We start from the raw sequence: 20,333 nt of genomic DNA, 5'->3' as shown, positions 1-20,333 counted from the left end.
TTTTTATGCATATAAACTGCCATGCAAAAGTTTGGGGTCGGTAAGATTTTTTTTAAATATGTTTGATAGAAGTCTCTTCTGCTCACCAAGTCTGCATTAATTGGATAAATCACAGTAAAAACTTAAATACAGTAAAAACAGAATTATTGTAAAATATTATTTAAAATAACTTTTCTGTTTGAATAGATTTCAAAATGTAATTTATTTCTGAGATGCAAAGCTGAATTTTCAGCATCATTACTCCAGTCTTTAGTGTCACATGCTCATATCTCATTCTGTTCCTCTGCAGAGAGAGAGCAGAGGTCGTGGAAGCAGCGAGTCCAAAGTTCATCGTGACATTAGATGGAGTTCCCAGTCCGTTAGCAAACCGCACAGATCAGGAGGAGATGGAGCCTGAGGACGAGTTCAATACGACCTCTGACCTTCCTGAAAATAATGGACCCAAACCTGCCATTCACCTCAGACTCGGCACTGAGTTTCTAAACACTGGCGGTAAGACAAAGATCCTCATGTTTTAGAGGACTTGTAAGTTGTACCACCAAAACAATAAATATATATATATACTGACGTACCTGTAAAAAATATAAAGCACAGCTTATTTAATTTGTATCTTTGTTCTGTTATTATCTATGCTTGTAATTTGTTTATTTCCTATGCTGATTTACTCGCCTACAAAATCACCCCAATCATTGATCATTTTTTTTTCCAAATAAACTATTCAAGTCATGTGGTAATTTCTTTTTTTTTCATATCGCAATATATATCGCAGAAAAATAAAATATCGCAATGTGAGTTTTTTCCAATATCGTGCAGCCATATTAGTTATTTTTCTGGAAAATGTAACCCGTTACATATAGCTGTTGTGAACATTGCTTTCTGATTTCCACTGCTCAGCCTCATTCTGACTTTCTCCTGCAGATAGAGAGTTAGATGAGGTCGAGGACATGGACATAGAGCCGGTTCAGGCTACACGACAGAAACTTCCAGAACGCTGCAAGTTTTGGCCTGCGTGCAAGAGTGGAGATGAGTGTCTGTACCATCACCCCAACTCACAGTGCAAGTGAGGACATATTACCAGCCCATGACTAAACAAACTCGCACTACAGTCATGGCCAGAAGTTTTGGCAGTGACATCAATTTTGTGTTTTGCGAAGCTTGCTGCTTAAGCTGTTGTGGTGTTCATTCACATTGTTTCTAAAGTATTGTGTAGAGTGATCTACACAATTTTTAAATAATTGCTAAACGCTTCATTGGCCAAAAAATGAACTTTTCACAAAAAAAACTAAAAAAATTTCACTGCTTTTTGATCCTGACACAAAATGACCAGCTAACATTAATTGACCAATCATATCAGCAGCACATGTGAAAGTATGAATGAGTACTAGTCAGGTGAAATCACTATCATATTAGTTAGATTGTAAGAGTAGAGTGATTGCTATAAAAGAAGGGAAGAAGTGCTTCCAATCATTGTGTTCTTGTTAGCAATGTTTGCCTCCAAAGAAACACGTGCAGCTATCATCGCTTTGCATCAAAATGGCCTCACATGCAAGGAAAATGCACTTACCAATATTGCACGTGATTCAGGACCGTCTCCTCCTGAGGAGTCAGCTATGGAATCGTGTCACCAGCAGTGCAGAGCTTGCTCAGGAATGGCAGCAGGTTGCTGTGAGAGCATCTGCACGCACTTTTGGACAACGGCCTGGTGTCAAGAAAGGCAGCAAGGAAGCCACTTCTCTCCAAGAAAAACGTCAAAGACGGACTGAAATTCTGCTGGAAGTACAAGGACTGGACAGCAGAAGACTGGTGCAAACTTATTTTCTCTGATGAAGCTCTCTTCCGACTGTTATGGACATCTGGAAAATCGATTGTTCGGAGAAGAAAAGGTGAACGCTACCATGAGTCCTGTGTTGAGCCAACAGTGAAACATCCTGAGACCATCCATGTGTGGGGTTGCTTTTCCTCCAAGGGAGTGGGCTCTCTCATAATTCTGCCCAAAAACACTGCCATGAATAAAGAATGGTATCAAAACATCCTGCAAGAGCGACTTCTTCCAACGATCCATGAGCAATTTGGTGATGATCCATGCATTTTCCAGCATGATGGAGCACCATGTCACAAAGCAAGAGTGATAAAGAAGTGGCTCAAAGATCGTTACACTGAAATTTTGGATCCATGGCTAGGAAACTCCCCGGCTCTCAATCCCATATAAAACCTGTGGTTAGTCCTCAAAAGGCGAGTGGACAAGCAGAAGCCCACAAATTGTGATCAACTCCGAGAACTAATAAGGCAAGAATGGATCGCCATCAGTCAGGATTTGGCCCAGAAGCTAATATCCAGCATGCTAGAGCGAATTGCAGAGGTTATGAAGAACAAGGGTCAACACTGTAAATATTGACCCATTATATTTTTTTGCCAATAAAAGCCTTTAAAACTTGTGATATGCTTATATGATATGACGTGGAAAAATAATCTACAAATACTGAAGCAGCAAACTTTGCAAAACACAATTTATGTCTCTGCCAAAACTTTTGACCATGACTGTATAAACCCCGCGACACACAGCATGTTGGACCAGTCAACCAACAACTGACTGGGTTTTTTATTTTTTTTTGCTTTTATTATTTTTATTCTAATTTATTCTATTCAGTTTTTTTTTTTTTTTATATATTTTATTTAATTTTCCTTTTTTTAACAAAAAAACCCCAAACGAATTAGTCTGTTTTCTTATTCTATTCTAGTCTTGTTGTTTTGTTTTTTTTGACTAACTTCATTTATTTTTCCCTTTTCATAACTTAAATCAACAACTGACTAGTCTGCTTTCCTTTTCATTCTATTTGATTTTTTTATTTTATTATTTTGCAACTTACAGCAATCAACAATTGACTAGTCTGCTTTCTTTTTATTCTAATTTTTGCATTCAATTCTATTTGTTGAATTATATTTATTTTATTATTCAACTTTCTTTTTTTGTAACTTATAACAGTGAACAACTGACCAGTGTTTTTTCTTTTTATTTTATTTTACTCTGTTTATTGATTTTTTTTATTTTACTATTTGTTTTTCCTTTTTGTTATCTTAGAACTTTTTTGTAGTCTGTTTTTCCTTCCTGTCATTATCATTGGTGCTGGAAATGAGTAATTAATAATAAATGAATAATTTGAGACATTTCTTTTCACAGTCATGCATAGTAAAGCATATTATGCAAATGTCTTGTTTTGGTTCCGTTGCAGAATGTTTCCCAACTGTAAATTTGGCAACAAGTGTCTGTTCATTCATCCAAACTGTAAGTTTGATGCCAAGTGCTCCAAGGCGGACTGTTCATTCACACACGTCAGCCGCAGACTCAACAGCAACCCTACAAGAGCAGGTGTGCAAGATGAAGATGAAATACATTGGAATGTGTTATAAAAGGCCGCTGACCTTTAACCTGTGACCTCTGACCCTGCAGATCCGGCTCCAGCCAGCACCGTGTGCCATTTCTTCCCAGAGTGTAAAAAGCCGGACTGTCCGTTTTACCACCCCAAAGTGAGTCTTACATCAGCCTGTTTCACTTTAAGGGATACAGTTGTGTTTATGTGGAGTTTAAGACCTTCAACAGTCTCTGAAATGTCAAATAAAAACCCAAATAAAGCAAAAATTCTGATTTAAACATTTGACAAGTCAACATAAAGTCAAAACTGTCTACTTCCTCTTGTGCACGTTTTTTCAAATTTAGCTTTTATGAATCTTCTCTATTTTTATGCATTTTAACTTTTTTTTTCATGTTTCAAGTCCCTCCTTTTGTTTGTTTTTCGCAGCCGTGTAGATTTGCGGCTCAGTGTAAGCGAGCGGGCTGTACTTTCTACCATCCAGCTGTGGCAGTGCCACCCAGAAGTGCTCTGAAATGGACCAAAACACAGAGCAGGTACCACAAACTCACAGACTACTGCAGCAAATCCTATGAAATGTACTTGTGAATCAAATATCTGTAAAGAGCAATTGTGTTTCTTTTCCCACAGTTGAGAAACACTCCAGTGAATGATCACGGCTGAGCTGCAGCGTTTCTACAGCGCATGTAGAGCTTTTTGTCTCTGGCATTATTCTGATCAATTTTGTTGTGCTTAAGTTTTTTTGACTAATTTTTAAAACAAATTATGAGTTTTATAAATTGCAAGTTTCTGTAAGCTATTTACAGAATATCTTTGGTGTATTAAACGTCAACAATACACACACACACACAAATGTTGTCTTTACTCTGTACATAGCTTAAATATTCACTCAATTCACAATCACAGAATCTTGAAAGCCAAACATGCGAGTCAGAGTTTCTTTATTTTCCAGTATACAGTTCATGATCTTCAGGGTGGTAAAGTTCACTCATCAAACGGTAAATGTACGACGGAGCGTTTCCACCGATGTTTGAGATGAACAGTGTGATGAGCTCTGGAGGAACGTAGTCGAATACCGGACAGTGAGCGTTGACCTTAGACAAGATCTCGCCTGGAAACAGAAAACACATTCATGACAAATGTTGCTCACAATTTTAACAAAATGACTTTACTACTAATACAAAAAAGTAAAACTAGTTCTTGTAAAGTAGAATTACTGACAGAATTACCGATTGTCCATAAACAATGCAGAAGAGTTTATTCATCAGAACAGATTTGTATCAACTGCAGTGAATGGGTGCCATCAGAATGAGAGTCCAAACAGCTGATAAAAACACTACAATAATCCACACCACTCCAGTCCATCAATTAATATCTTGTGAAGTGAAAAGCTGCCTGTTTATAAGAAACAAATCCAAGACATTTTTAACTCCATATAACGTTGCTTCCAACTAAAATATAAGTCCTCTATCCATAATATTTATTTTCCAGCTTTTCACTACACAAGACAGTTTTTCACAATATGTTAATGGATTATAGTGGTGTGGATTACTTGTCATGTTTTTATCAGCTGTTTGGACTCTCACTCTGATGGCACCCATTCACTGCAGAGGATCCATTGCTGAGCGAGTGATGCAATGCTAAATTTCTCCCAATCTGTTCTGATGAATAAACAAACACATCTACATCTTGGATGGCCCGAAGGTGAGCAAATTTTCAGCAAATTTTATTTTTTAGGGGTAAAGTATTCCTTTAATGACATTCTATGGATACACGTCACAGGTTTGAATAAAAGTGAAACATGTTTTACATTGTGCTTTCGTTACTGGCCAGCCGTAGAATGCTACATTTCTCCAAATCTGTTCTGATAAAGAAACAAACTCATCTACATCTTAGATGGCCTGAGGGTGAGTAACTAAAGCAAATTTTCATTTTTGGGTGAGATATTCCTTTAAGTTTTTTTCTAAACTTCTTACTGACTTTCAGTTTTGAGGGTGCTAAAAGGAGTAAAATGTTGCTGCGTGACGTTACCTTCAGTAAAGGGAAGCACTTCATGTGGTGAAACAAATTTATGAAACGTGTCCTCCTCATTAGGAAACTACAACAAGAAAGATGCAAATGAAACCTCAAAAACAGCATGTACAAGATCGTATCTACTGATTGTAATTTTGCCATATCGTGTAAGTGTGATTGTACGGGGTGTCCGATACCTGCGGCGAGAGCTTGAACATGGGAGCGCAGACGATGAGAGGAGTCGAATGATGTTTGGCAGCCAGAGCCAGTGTGTGTGTGCCGTTAACCGCCCGCAGACCCCCGTTAGCCAGAACTGTCTGTGTGCCGATGATCACCTGAACAACACATGCAAGTGATTCAGTCAGGTATTTATCGCACACCATTTCCAGTTGTGCGATTCTGGATAATTAATCTAGCTGAAAAATTAAAGGGGTCCTATTATGCTCTTTTACAAAGTCTTGATTTTGTTTTGGGGGTTTACTACAAGAGGCTCTCATACTAGGTTGTTGGAAAAACATTTTTCACATATTTTACATTATTACAACACCTCTCTCCCCAGTCTGGCATGAATGGCTTGAATAGTTCCTGTATCAAATGAAGGCCCACCTTCTGAAATACGAAATGTGCTGTGATCGGTTAGCTGGGCCAGCGTGTGCTGTGATCGGTTAGCTGGGCCAGTGTGCGCTGTGATCGGTTAGCTGGCCATGTGCTGTGATTGGTTAGCTGGGCCAGTGTGTGTTGTGATTGGCAGCACTCAGTGCCTGGTTGGGAAATATCATGCCCCTTACCATAGCCGCCTGCGAGCTTCAGTGTAAATACTGCGTCAAAATCAAATAAATTTGTGTGCGATTTAAACCCGGATGATTGTAACCACTCGAAGTTCGTCTGCCTTGAGAAAGCTAGCATGTCTCCGACATAGTGATAACACTCGTTGCCTTCTCTAGTGCAGCTCAACCAGGTCTCGTCCCATTCGTCGATATTTGTGATATCACAAATCCCGGAAAATATGCGTTGTAGTCCAAACGAGTCGTTCGTTGTAGTTTTTGAAAAGTGATTTCTGTTAAATAAAATATCTCCTTTTGAAGTGGACTTTGAGCTTTGTAACTTTGCAGATCTTTTTTATGCTCAAACAGCAACATTACAGACTAACTAAAGTTTAAAAAAGTGAAAAAGCATAATAGGACCCCTTTAAATAAATGCATTAAGCATCGATTCATTATTTCACCTTGTTGACTCTTGACATCACAGCGAAAATGGCCGCGTCTGGGATAACCGTTGTCTCAATGTCCTCTTTGCAAAGACTTGTGGCCATTTCATGCCCCTGACGGACAAAAAAAGAGAAAACAAAAAAAGTTTGAGTTTAGTCAAGTTACTATGAAGAACCTCGATTTACAACACCACTTATTACACTTGCTTAAAAAGCAAAACCAATATGAAGTTAAACTCTTAAAACATTGATATAAAAATAGTACTAATAATATAAATACAGTAGAAATAGAAATAATAATTATTTAGATAATACTATTTAATATTTGTATTTAAATATTGATTATAAAAATTGAATAGTAAAATATTTATTTATTAATAATGATAAACATTCATATTAAATTGTTTATTTAATTTTATAGTATAATTATTTGTAGTTAATTATTATTATTATTAAAAATGAAATAGTAAAATCTATGATGTATTCATTAATAATGATAAAAAATGAATGAAATGTTGGTCAATTGTATTTTTTATTACAACAGTAAAAGTTTTAAGTATTATCTATTAAATACAATATAGTAATGTTAAACGTTAAATAATTAGAATTTATTATTCATTTTTTTATTATGAATCTATGCATTTCTTAATAAAATATTATTAATAATGTTAAAATGTTATAAAATACTATTATTATTTACAAAAAGGAATAATTATAATGTTATCATAATTTCAATAATAGTACATAATGGTTAAACATGCCTTTGTGTCACTACATGCTTAAACATGACAGTGTTATTAATTTTTGGCTGCCCGTTTTATTATTTGCCAGTAATGAGATGTGTTTTCGAGAGCCGCTTTAGTAAAATATAATGGAAGCAAATATGTACTCACTTGACAGAAGGGCGCACACTCTGCAACGATGACGTGAAATTTGCGTTTCCGCGCCGCGTCTTTCAGGAAAGCTTCCACTGTTCTGGAGCGGCCGATGGTCATGATGACTTCATTAGAGTGAATGTGTTCCAGCGCCTGCATGGAGATGTTGTCTGTGGTGCCCTCTAAAAATCACATTTACAAGAATATATAAAAGACAAAATCTCTCAGGCTCTTTGTGACATCTGATGATCAGTATGCTGGATGAAGGCATCTCTGGATTCTCACCCAGTTCTGTCAGCAGTTCGTTGATGGCTTCAATGACGTTGGCTTTGAGATGAGCGAAGTGCTGTCTGAAGTTGTCTTCGCTGGAGCCTCCAGACGTCAGCAGCTTGTGCAGAGATTCCTGTTGATCCGTCTCTTCACTGCTGCCTCTGGACCTGAGGAGAGATTCAGATTGTGCATCTAAAAATGTTAATTCTGTTATTATTCACTCACTATCATGTTCACAAACCAGTATGTTGATATTCATCTTTTTTAACCTTAAAGCTTAACTATTTAACTTTTTAAACTTTTGGAATCTGATGGCTTGAGGCGCGCGCTGGGATCATGATAAGTGATCGCTTTATCAGAGCAAATTTCACTAATATCATCAAAACTTGACCAATAATGAAAGAAAGATGTGGATATCCAATACATGTCTTATAAGCAGGTAAGCAGCTTATATGCCGCTGTTGTTTTGACTTGTTAAAATAAGTTGTTTTAAAATAACATTACAAAAGATTGCCAACGCAGACTTTAAAAATATCTATTGCTATTTATATCAGATAACGATGGAAATTATAACTTGGAAAGACTATTTCTAGGCAAATAGACCTAAGTAGTAAATGGTTTAGAGATATCATGGTAAACCAACATAAACATTTTGTAAACAGCAGATATGATGCTCATGCAAAACTATGTTGATCCGAGTTTTATTATGGGTAATGTCGGTTTCCCTTTTTGCTTGCAAGCTCTTTTCGGTTCAGTTGTTATGTGCGAGTATGTAGTTTCCCGGGAAATCCGTACCGACGACTTTTATAAAAAATAAATGTAGCCAAGCGGCCAGAATCGGGGAACAAGCACCAATAGCTCAAGTAGACAAATAGGTGATACAACCGCCATGTATCTTTCCAGATATTACATGTTTGTACTACAAAGGCAACAGTCCGGAATCTCCACTGATAATGTGATGTAGGTTTTGTACATATCTGAGTGATATTTAAAGAAAATATTAGCTGGTGTACCAAATATAATACATACTAATAAATACAGTTTTTATTTGCTCCTTCAGGTTTTGTATATTAGTGTTAGGGAAGAGGGAATTAAGTTATAAGGTCGATTTCAGATACCTGGCATATTCTTCTCGGATGATCTTCAGCACCCTGCGGACCATGTTACCAACAGTGGTCTCAGACGGCTGTGCTGCCGTCATCCGCCTGCCCTCCTTCCGTATGATTTCCATCAGCTCACCTGAAAAAAACACACCAGAGACTTCAAGATCCTGTAAACCAGAGGGTTTCAAACTTTTTTGAAAAATAAATTAAAAAAATAAATTTATTTAATAAATTAAATTTAATACATTTTAAAAAATTATATATATATATATATATATAAATAACAGTACACTACAGTAAGTAAAAATGTAACTAATGAAAAAAATGTGACTAGAATATTTTATTTTACCTAGAATAATATTTTACATATTTATGACATTCATTTTTTCACAGCATAAACTGGATCTTTTTACAAGCAAATATATAACCACATTTAAAATTTAGAATGGGGTCCCTCAGGAATATGAAATATTAAAGACTAAAAAGCTCTGCTGTAAACCACAGGCACATGCACCACTAAACAGTCAGGCAGAGAATGATGTAAGTGAAGTCGTGTATCGAGCAAGACTGATTGAGATCAGCGGACAGCGCTCGGGTTTTGATCCGATCTCGAGTGCTTACTCACCGGCGTTGCCCCAGCGGGCCTGCGCGGTGATTCTGCGGAGTAAAGCGGTCGTTTCTCGCGCAGTTTCCGCGGAGCCCCGGAGGGATCCTGCCCCGCTGCCGCAGCGCTTCAGCTCGGACAGAAACGACTCGATGCGCTCGGACAGATCCGTCTCTTTATCCGCGCCGGGCATTTTGACTGGTGTCTCAGTAAAGCGCTGATTCCGAGCGAGTATGGTTAGCTGGTCCAGTCTCCTGAAAGCTTGAACACTCGCGGAACCAGACAGAAACCTCCTCCGGGTCATGAATCCTGCTCTTCTTCTGTTATTTATCGGCGATCGGGACTGTGTTATAACAGCCCCACCAACCGTCCATCCATATCAACACTCGCTCAAGTCTTTTCTGTAATGCTATTGAATAGATTATACGAAACAAATTGCTGCATGTAAAACGCACGAAGTAGCCTATTTAAATATTTTGCAAAATGCACTGTATATTATCTAACATTTTAATATATGCGCTGCTGCTATGGCTATATAAAGCATGCTGGTTAATGAATGCAATGCTACAGTTCATGGTTGGTAAGATTTTTTAATGATTCAGAAAGAAGTCCTCTCTAATGCTTACGCTCACTGTCAAAAATACAGTAAAAAGAGTAATATTTTGACATATTATAACAATTAAAAATAACTCATTTCTATTTCAATATATTTTAAAATGTAACTTATTCCTGTGATGCGAAGTTGAATTTTCAGCATCATTACTCCAGTCCTCAGTGTCACATGATCCTTCAGAAATCATTTTAGGTGCTTTTTTTTTTTTTACAATGTTATTCCTCATTATATTCATTAAAATAACGCTGCATGTAAACGTAATTGTTTTTTTCACTTATTTATCCACTGAGTAGCCTTTTAGAATATTATGCAAACTTTAAATATTTTCTATCTTGTTAAAATTTATGATTTTCATATTCTCTTTGATTATAATGACTAAATCATTCTGCTTTGTTGCTGTGACAAATTTCTTTTGTTAATAACTCACAAACACTCAAAATACTTTACTAACAATTTTTATTGAATGACAAGCCAATTATATTTCCGAAATCCACTTTCACCAAAATTAATTAGAATCAAAAACACTGCCGTTGAAAATTATTGAACACTGGAGCAAAAAAATAAAACCACTGGCAGCTAATAATAATAATTAATCTGATCCAAACCTTCCACCCAGGACATGTGTAACCACTATTCCATAAAAGCATTTGAAAAGAAGAGAAAATGAAAAATCAAAGTCTAATACGGGTAGATCCTTTTGAGAGAATTGATGGAGCAGCGATGGCATTTATGCACCTTTAACCTCAGGCCCACTGCAGGAGTTCTGTTGGATTGAACATTTATTCAGTCTGTGGAGAAACTAACAACTATCAATCAACAATTAATCACAGATGAACTCACTCTTTCCCATAAGCAGCAAACTAAAAAGAGATGCTGCCCCACAAAATAAAACTGCTTAAAATTAGTAAATTTCTCAAAGTCAGAATGATATATGACAGCTTGAAGCTCTGATGTGCGATTGCTCTCTCTTCACCTGCAGTGAGTGGGACTTCATTTTGATAAAATGGCTTTGCGTTACCAAACATAAGTCTTTAAAGAAATAATATAGACAGCTAAACACATCAGTCTACAATCTGTTCATGTGAAACAATCATTCTATCCTTCCAAATAACAGGCGGAACAGATTACAGTATTTAACACACACACACATTCAACGACCACAAAGTTTCTCTCACAGGAGCATATCTTTTATCAGTTATAGGGGCTTGTGCTGTCATTTAGTATAAATACAAAAAAATAAAGCAAAAAAAAAAAAACTGGGTGTTTTTTTTCCAAATTATACTGAACAAGCTTGTATCAAAAATGTACACACGCTGAAAGACAATTTGGCCGCCAAGCATCAATCGTTCCCAGAGGATTCCCTGATACACGTCCACTCCCGATAAACTTCAGGTCACCCACAGCGACTGGAATAAATCGCAGAGGCAAAGCAAAATGTCAGGGGCCGGAGGTTCTGATGTCAGGAAGAAGTTCTGGGTCCCTGAATTTACAGGCAGATTTTACTCAATGAGCTTCTTGGCCTTGAAGAAGCGGCGCAGGTAGAAGACCTGCCACGTGGCCAGACCGATCAGACAGCACATGGAGAAGATGCTGAAGTACAGCACGCGTGTGTTGGTGGACTCTGCAAAACACGACAGAACGTCAGCGCTCATGTTGATTCGTTTACCAGTCACGTTTACGCTGGAATTAAACTTCAGTGGGAAGTTTTGTTGGTTCTTACCGTTAGTATCTCTCATCTCCTCCTCTCTCTTCTTCATGTAGGCAAAGTCATTGACAACAGATTCTGAAAGATCTTCCAGCCGACGGAGTTCTACTTCCAGTGGCTTCAGTTTTTCAACCTTGGCAATCTGAACAAGCGAAGAATAACTTCAGACTGACTAAACAATCAAAGCTACAATTCTGCCTGAAACAGTAGGTGTAGATGATCTCCAAAAGCAATGTACACTACTGTTCAAAAGTCTGGGGTCAGAAATCGATTAAAAATGACAGTACAGGCATTTAGACTATTATAAAAGACTTATAACTCCAGTAAATATTTTTCTTTCTTTTTTCTTTAAGTCATCAAGAAACCTGGAAAAATGTATCATGTGTTCTACAAAAACATTAAAATTGAAACATTGAAAACAAATGTTTCTTGTGCAGCAAATCAGAATATTATAATGATTTCTGGAGGATCAGGTGACACTGAAGATTGGCGTAATGATGCAGAAAAATCTTTGCATCACAAATTATATGCATATAGAATAGTTGTTTTAAATGGTAATAATATTTTACAAAATATTTCATTTTTTTATTGTATTTTTAATCAGATGAATGCAGCCTTGGTGAGCATATAATAAACTACTTTTGAAAACTGCTGAGCATGAGAAATCAATGCAAACAAACCTCTTCATAATTTTTGGCCTCAACACCATGCTTCATGTCCAAGTTGATCTGTTGGTCAGGAACTCTTCCAGTTCCTAAATGGAAGAAAAAATTACAAATCAAATGAACAAATTCAGAATTCATTAAGTATATCGGTGCTGATTTAGAATCGATTTGTATCGTCATACCATCATAATATCACCTTTAGCTTAACATATGTCAGCAAAGGTGCTATCAGAAAGTCTGCAGATGTGTCAGACACTCACCCATAGGTGACTTGCTCTCGAAGCACACCTCAAACATGTCATAGTCCTCTGTGGTGAAGGCAAACTTGCCTTTGGTTGCATCTTCTTTCACATAAAGGATGTGTCCAGAGGAGTCTGTGATCTAACAAGGGTCACGACATTGGATATTCAGTTAAAGCCTAACAGACAAACATGCCAAACAGCTATGTTTATTACAAGGAAGGCCAAAAATATTATAATTCAATTAATATTTTATGCCACACTGATTAGTAGCGTTTAATTATGTTAATCCATATACACCTTCTCTGTAGTAAGACTGACGTGTTACAACTCGAGTGAATGAGACACGGGGAAAAACACAAACTACACTCACACACGCTTTGTGTTTCTAAATAAAGGCATAGGGTCATTTACACAACTCATTTGATTTATTTAACCAGCTGAATGTTATTAAAAACGAAGTATGAATCATTAAATCACCAGCCAACCAGGAAGCGCCATGTAGCACTAACATAAGGCCTTGTGTTTAAACTCACCGAACCGCTACAATCATCACGAATTAACTAAAAACTCTAATCAAACGTAAAGTAACTGTTGAATACAACTGTAACGACTGTTTGTGCGGATATTTAAATCGTTAATCCGGTAGATGCGTGGCGTGACGTCACCTTCAGGTTGGTTTTCGTGTTTGGCTGCTCGATGATCTCGTATTCTCCGGTAACGAGCACGTCTTTATGGATCTCCTCCCGTAGACACTTTCTGCTGCGCACCGGCAGGTAGAATGAGATCGACACGACCGACTGAACCACAAACAACAGTGAGAGCGAGAGCGAGAGCACACGAAACCGCGCCATGACGAGCTGATCGCTCCACTACTGCAGGCCCGGATCGAGCTGCGCACTGCGCCTGCGCTCTGACTCCGCGCATGCGCAGATTCCGCACTGTCTCTGCGGTTCTCTAGAGCGCCTGCTCGTGGAGACGCAGGGAGTGGCGCAGACCTCCCACATGTACAAAAATGTTTTATTCTTTTACTTTTTGAGACATTTTATGCATTCTGAAGCAAGGTCCGAAATTTACCATGACTTAGGGCAAAATAATCCTATTAAGTGATTAAATGCAACATGTATTCAGTTTGTGGGGGCAAAATAAGTTCGTTTTTGTGTATATTTGTAACACCTATTCTATTCTATTCTAATTAAGGTAAATATGCAGATATATTTAAAGCCTTGGCAGATACTGTAGTGGCTTGTAGCTGTGAGTTTTTGAATGTTGAATTAAGTGTTTTTTAATGGGAAAAGACTCAAATAATCAACGTTGAAAACATGCACTGTGACTGAAGATTTTATTTTTAAGTGCTATGATATTGAAGCCGTACATTATTAACAACTACTTTTGTATTTATTTATTTATTTAATAGGTAACAGCCATACATTTTTACATTTAATTTCCTTCCCATTAATGAATTCAGTTGATGTATATGAATAAATGAACAAACACTGTGTGTATTCTGGTTAGAAAAGTGCCCTCATCAAGGTACAAATACTTCATATTTATATTTTCATATTATTTTGTACTATATTTTTGGTCTCCTTGTGAGAGGTTTCGCCATATTATCAACCTGCTCAGTCAACTTTGAGGAGATTTGGTCAGGATCAGACCAAATAAGAAGTCAGACCTGTTTTGGTTTTGGAGATTACTTTAATACAGTGCTTTAAAGGGTTAGTTCACCCAAAAATGAATATTCTGTCATTAATTACTCACCCTCATGTCGTTCCAAACCCGTAAGACATTTGTTCATCTTCGGAATACAAATTAAGATATTTGTGATTAAATCTGAGAGCTCTTTGACCCTCCCATGCTCCCATGGAAAGCAATGCAACTGCAGGGGCGTCGGACAGGGGGTAATAGTGGAACAGAGTAACAGGGGCCCTGAACGTGATTTTGAGGGGCCTCATAGCAAATTCAGTGCACAGGGCCCAGAATTCCTAGTGACGGCCCTGTGCAACTGCAGTGTTCCCAGTCCCAGAAACGTAGCAAGGACATCGGTAAAACAGTCCATGTGACATCAGTGGCTCAACTTCAATTTTGGGAAGCTGCGAGAATAAATCACCGTAATCAGCGTTGTTTACGTTGTGGAGAAAACATGTGCATGCTGAACGTAAACAACGCTGATTACGTTGATTACGTTCTGGGGAAAGCGCGCACATGCGCCGTGGTACTCTCCAAAATGGTGGAAGACGGTAACTCGGGGAGAAGAATTGTTGAATAAATTATGTTATTTTTTGTTTTCTTTGTGCACAAAAAGTATTCTTGTAGCTTCACAAAATTGAAGTTGAGCCATGATGTCACATAGTCCAAAGTCCCGATCTAAATCAAAAGATTCACGATATACGCTCCGAAGTCCCAATCTGAATTAAATGATTTGCGTAAATTAAAAATACAATTTTTGATTTACCTCAGCTTGTGGAACTTTAGTTTTTCATTGTGCTTTCTCTTTTGTTATTATGGTGGTTGTCAGTACATGTTGAAACAGATTTTTATTAGCAGTGTGGCCTTGATTTACTGGTTTAAAATGTAATTATTTTTGTAAATTACAATTTCAAACTGAAGCACTTACAGACTGTGCTGTAAATTTGATCTATTTTTACTGTATTTTCGGGCATATTCATGTCTTTTTTCTATAAAAATTAAAGGATTTTTATTTATTTTTTTACATTGAAGTCTTTGTGGACTTTAGATCATGTGTGGCGTCATGTGATTATATACAGACAGCTGCTCATATTTATTACTGCCTTCGATCACTGGGTGAAAGGTTGTCCGGTGTAAAATTAGTGTGACATCTGCCAACTATCAATATCCAGTAGTAACCCTATATTAGCTTTTATGAATGTGTTTTCATCTAAATAATCGGTCACTCTTCTCGTGCCTTAGTTTGGTAATTATCCACCAGTTGATGTAGAAAATGGCGGCGATCCAACTGTGTGTCTCTTATCAGTGAGGGAGCAGTGCATTATCTTTAGCCTGGATTCTCTCTGCCTTTTTTTCCCTTTTCTCCAGCTTTTTTTCCTCTGCTCTCCAGCATACGTTGCCTGTCTGTTTCCTCCCCTGCACTGCTGCATCGACGCAGGTCAGCGTCACCGTGTGCTAATTTTACTGCTGTTGATGCTGATGGTGAAGGCAGCGCACCTGCTATTTCTGTCTCTGCCTCTCTCTGGGGTCTGCCAATTGTATTAATAGACAGGTAATTATTACATACTACGTGATTTCACGTCAGGGCCAATATCTCCCTGACTGGCTGTGTCTGCTGTTAGAGATACAAATCGGTAGTTTTGAGCTTTTCCTTTATAAATGCAATGCTTAACATTTTATTCAGCCTTTTGGGATTGCATTTTGTTTTGTCAGTATCTTTCAGTTCTTCATTTTTATCATTTTAATAGCCACTGCCTGAATTTAACAGTAAGTCAGCATAAAAAAGGAAGATCTTCACGTTCTTAAGGTTCAAGAGTCACTTGTTGTTAAGTGTGCAACCGCGATAAGCATGAAAGGGGAAGGAAGTCATAGACATATAAATACCTAGACGCCTCATTGGCCGCATTATGGTTTCTGCGCTGATGACAACTAATTTATTTATTTTATATCTTCAAGACTTAAATCCTCGTATGCACATTACTGCCTGTTACTGTATTTGGGTGCTTAGTTGCAAAACTTAATTGTAAACTTTTCAGATCATGATTATGATGTTTTAACTGACTGGATTATGAATACTAACTTTATATATTTGAATGTGTATTTTCATCCCGGCCCGGGACGATAGACTTGATATCATTACGTCATCGTGAATGACGTCATTACGTTAGGGCGTAAAAGAACCGATTAACCGTTTTTTTTAACCGGTTCATTTAAACGAACTGTCCGAAAGAACCGGTTCGCGGAAAAGAACCGGACTTCCCATCACTAGAAGTGACCCAAGCGTAATGGCGTGGTTGCGTCACAGTCTCTTACGCACATGAACAACATAATTTCCGCTGTATTTTCGTAGGGCAGCAATATATTATAGATAAAATAATGCAAACCAATTGCAAGGGCTCTGGTTATTGGTTTAGATGAATGTTGACACATTTAGGATTTGCACAGTTCCACGATTTGGTGTTTATAAGTACGTGTGATCAAACATCAAAACACACAGAATCATGGTTTGAACATTAATAGGAAATTTTAATGCCTCATCCATCGTTAAGGTGTGGTTTGAATCATATAGTTCATTCTCAGGCCAAAACATGACCATGAAAACCTGAAAACTTAGTAGTCTGCCTTAACTATATATCTTTTCTTTTTTTTTTTTTTTCATAAGTCTCACCGAGACAGCATTTATTTGATCAAAAATCAAACTTCAGTTTAAAAAAAAAACAAACTGTACAATGATATATTACGATCTAAAATTTGTAAGTTATAAATGTCTTTAGTGTCACTTCTGATCACTTAATGCATCCTTGCTTACTAAAACTTCATTAAAAAAAAAAAGATAATGAATGATACTTTTGAATAATGATGTACTTGAGACATGTTAAGTCCCATCAATAAATCTTGCTAATAACACAACACACAGTGAGCTCACGTCAACACAAACAAATCATTTTAGGTACATTTAATATTTATTGTTTCTAGTTTTGCAAACAGTTCGCAAGTTCACATTTCAGTACAAAAATAAAAATCCCATAAATTAAACAGACTACGTTTTCACAGAAAACTTCATACTTGGACGTTAGACCATTTAATGCAATGGTTAGGCAGCAAACATTTGAGTAAATAAAATTCACACATTCAGAAATCAACCGTAAAGGCAAAACATAGCAGTTCTCTATTGCTCAGAACACACTAATACAACAATTCAAATCTAGCACCAAGTAAACTTAAAAAAAAAAAAAAAACACTATTATTAGTTTAACTTAACTAGATCATTAATGCGAAATCAGTTAATCCATGCTTATCTTGCTACATTTGGCAGGCATGTATGGTTCAGATAAATATAGGAAGCAATAACGATTGCTTGACAGAGTCAGTTCCATAGCCTGCAATACCAGATTATATCAAGTTGTGGGTCAGAAATAGAAATTCTAAGCGTCTCTAGTGAATTCTCAAAGAGTGAGGAGGGTTGGGGAGCTCAAGGAGTCTGATGACTGGTCGTTGCTGCTGCTGCCCCGCCGGTGCACAGGCCCACAGCTGGGGAAGACGTCGTTTTCTGGGTAGGTGAACATAAAGGAAGACGTATAGGTGGTGCAGGCCGGGGTGCAGGTGATGACGGGCGTGCAAAGGGGCTCCAGGTCGTTGTTAGCGGGCGTGTAGAGCGGCTCCCAGTCTTGAGCATACAGAGAGCTAGACAGGTCCACGTCGGGGACCGAGCGAGCCGTTTCCAGCTCGGCTTTGGCCAAGAGCTCCAGAGACTCCTCCAGGGTGGGCTCCAGGTCTGAGATATTCACCGTGGAGCTGAAGCTGTCGGTGGAGGCCGTGCTGGAGAACAGCGAGCTGCTGGAAAAAGTCGTAACCGGTGCGTTTGCGGTGGAGACCACTGAGGTAGTGACGCTGTAGATCTCAGGAACCGAAGCGGAGGGGATGGGGGAGACGGAGCTGGAAGGGATCTTGCAGATGGGTTTGTGTGCGGCGAGGATGAACTCTAACCTCGCTTTCTCTTTGAGCAGGTTGGCGATGTCGTTTTGAAGAGCGGATTTCTCGTCCTCAAGTTCATCAGTTTCCTGTTTTAGAAAAACAAATGCTGTTAGATTGATAGACACTAAACATTAACTTACATAGTATGCTATACGAAGCATCTTCTCAAAGATCTGCGATATACTTACAGCTTGCAGCGTATCGGTGAGCTCTTGCCTTCGGTTGCGGCATTTTGCGGCAGCCAACTTATTCCGTTCACGACGGACTTTTTTCTTCTCTTCCTCCTCTGGAGAAAGCTGTGGAAGCGATAACGTGGAGATTTTACTTTCTGAACCGTGTAAACTAATAAACGGATACAGTAGGTGCACTGGATGATCAATCGTTAAAAACAAACTCAGTGCATTGTTTACCTGCTCAACTCTGGCTCTCTTGTTGGAGTTTGGGGACTTGGTTCCAGTGACCCTCATTTTAGGGTAAGGGTTTGGGTTGTAAGATCGAGCTCCGCCGTTGGAGGGCGCCACGGATGAAATCATGGGCTGAACCATCCACTGCAGGTCTGGGCATGAGGAGATCGCGGTGACGGTCGGCACGAAAGAGGCACTTGAGACACTCAGGTCTGTGAACTCCTGAAATGCACATAAGAAATCATTTAATATATGCCAGATATTGTAATTATTAAAATATATTTTATATGTTACTTATGAATAACGCTTAATTTTAAATTATAATGTTTATTACTTATTATTAACCTATGCATTACACATTTAAATGATTACTAGGCTACTCATAATATAATTTGAACACTTTAGCTACAATAAATAAACTCATTTTAAATTAATACTAATAATTGTCTTAAATACCTGAGTCTGGTTGAGCGGGTAATACGCGACGCTCTCGCCGCTCAGCGACGCCGAGCTGCACCGGGAAGACGCGTCACAGTCGGCGTTAAGGCTGGTAAACATCATCCTGTCCACAGTCGAGAAGCAAGAGCTATCCAGCGCTAATATATCCAGAAAGTTAGAAAGGTTTCAAAAGCCTCGGTCTGCTAGCTTCCTGCTCGTCTGCTGTTGTTCTTTCTGTCGGTATCCAAAGTTTGACTGCTGAGCCACAGCGCTCGCGGAGCTTATATAGGAGTCTGTTGACTGACGTCAAAGGGAGGGCGGGGCGACTCGCTGCCAGTGTTTGCATAGAAACCTCCGAAAACACGTCGTCGGGAACGCATTTTGCTGGATACATAACCAATACACACCTAATGCAAACGTTTAAGCTTAGTACATAACAAAATGTTTGTAAAAACGTTCGTAGATTAATATTCTGAATGAAAACGGAGTGGAATACATGACGTTCCATAGCAGGGTATCCCACGACGTCATTTACCTTATATGGAAAACATCCTGAAGAGGCGGAGTGCTGATGGGAAACACTCTGTGCAGTGTAAAGCATTATGCAAAGATACTTCGAGAAGGCTTCATTGTTTCAACTACTATATTTACAGCAATAATCAATTATGCAGTTTTAGCATTACCGTATTATTACATTGTATAAATGCAGTTAGTGTAATTACATTAAACTCATATAATGTAATGAAAAACCACTTAATCCAAACTTCAAATGCTTCAAGCTATGTTTACCTAGCACTTCATGTTCGTAGATTTCATACTTTCTGCGAAGCACAGAACATGGATGGCCTCGGGCTGTGTTCGTGCCTTTGCGCAATAAAAGGCGTGTCGGAAGAGTAACATACAAACACGCAGTAATACAGTCTGAGCTGCCTTCACGCGTTTAATGAGGGATTCCTTTGTAATAAAACGCTGAGTTGGTTTCTTAGCTGTGAGTATCGCGTCACTGGACCAAACAAATAATCACATGATTTAAGATTTCTAAATTGTTCAAATTCTAGGCTATGTGAATAATTTAGGCCTATATCAATAAAATATAAATTAACTAAAAATATATATTTAGTCATATTTGTATTTATTTATTTATTTAAGCAACAATGTCTGTTTG

The 20,333-nt window shown here is 38.0% G+C and overlaps 4 protein-coding genes across 9 annotated transcripts in view; 1 reads left to right on the top strand and 3 right to left on the bottom strand.

Annotated features, from left to right (window-relative positions):
* LOC107685361 (zinc finger CCCH domain-containing protein 14-like) overlaps positions 1 to 4,211 on the top strand; it is a 14,213-nt gene extending 10,002 nt beyond the window's left edge. For all 5 annotated transcript variants that reach the window (XM_016481920.1, XM_016481922.1, XM_016481921.1 and 2 more), the window contains exons 13-17: positions 919 to 1,060; positions 3,231 to 3,367; positions 3,449 to 3,525; positions 3,798 to 3,904; positions 3,999 to 4,211. In XM_016481920.1, coding sequence (XP_016337406.1) covers positions 919 to 1,060; positions 3,231 to 3,367; positions 3,449 to 3,525; positions 3,798 to 3,904; positions 3,999 to 4,002 — 467 coding nt within the window. In that variant the 3' untranslated portion in view covers positions 4,003 to 4,211. The remainder of the gene's footprint in view (positions 1 to 918; positions 1,061 to 3,230; positions 3,368 to 3,448; positions 3,526 to 3,797; positions 3,905 to 3,998) is intronic.
* A 78-nt stretch (positions 4,212 to 4,289) lies between these two features.
* On the bottom strand, positions 4,290 to 9,770 carry eif2b2 (eukaryotic translation initiation factor 2B, subunit 2 beta). 2 transcript variants are annotated; one of them, XM_016481926.1, is made up of 9 exons: positions 9,695 to 9,747; positions 9,462 to 9,648; positions 8,852 to 8,972; positions 7,749 to 7,900; positions 7,482 to 7,645; positions 6,607 to 6,702; positions 5,579 to 5,716; positions 5,400 to 5,466; positions 4,290 to 4,479 (listed from the first exon to the last, which is right to left on the bottom strand). In XM_016481926.1, the coding sequence occupies exons 2-9, from the start codon at positions 9,631 to 9,633 to the stop codon at positions 4,310 to 4,312; spliced, it is 1,080 nt and encodes a 359-aa protein (XP_016337412.1). In that variant the 5' UTR covers positions 9,634 to 9,648; positions 9,695 to 9,747; the 3' UTR covers positions 4,290 to 4,309. The 2 variants fall into 2 exon arrangements, with proteins under 2 accessions (XP_016337412.1, XP_016337411.1); XM_016481925.1 differs by having other exon boundaries at positions 9,462 to 9,770.
* Positions 9,771 to 10,492: 722 nt separating this feature from the next.
* On the bottom strand, positions 10,493 to 13,587 carry LOC107685358 (transmembrane protein Tmp21-like). Its single transcript, XM_016481916.1, has 5 exons — positions 13,331 to 13,587; positions 12,684 to 12,804; positions 12,439 to 12,512; positions 11,774 to 11,900; positions 10,493 to 11,674 (listed from the first exon to the last, which is right to left on the bottom strand). The coding sequence occupies exons 1-5, from the start codon at positions 13,514 to 13,516 to the stop codon at positions 11,553 to 11,555; spliced, it is 630 nt and encodes a 209-aa protein (XP_016337402.1). The 5' UTR covers positions 13,517 to 13,587; the 3' UTR covers positions 10,493 to 11,552.
* Positions 13,588 to 17,296: 3,709 nt separating this feature from the next.
* fosab (v-fos FBJ murine osteosarcoma viral oncogene homolog Ab) lies at positions 17,297 to 19,437 on the bottom strand. Its single transcript, XM_016481913.1, has 4 exons — positions 19,187 to 19,437; positions 18,737 to 18,952; positions 18,515 to 18,622; positions 17,297 to 18,412 (listed from the first exon to the last, which is right to left on the bottom strand). The coding sequence occupies exons 1-4, from the start codon at positions 19,289 to 19,291 to the stop codon at positions 17,798 to 17,800; spliced, it is 1,044 nt and encodes a 347-aa protein (XP_016337399.1). The 5' UTR covers positions 19,292 to 19,437; the 3' UTR covers positions 17,297 to 17,797.
* Positions 19,438 to 20,333: the final 896 nt, after the last annotated feature.

Source organism: Sinocyclocheilus anshuiensis, unplaced genomic scaffold (genome assembly GCF_001515605.1).
Source record: "Sinocyclocheilus anshuiensis isolate Anshui unplaced genomic scaffold, SAMN03320099.WGS_v1.1 scaffold769, whole genome shotgun sequence".
NCBI classification, from domain to species: domain Eukaryota; kingdom Metazoa; phylum Chordata; class Actinopteri; order Cypriniformes; family Cyprinidae; genus Sinocyclocheilus; species Sinocyclocheilus anshuiensis.
This window is presented reverse-complemented; position numbering and strand designations above follow the sequence as displayed.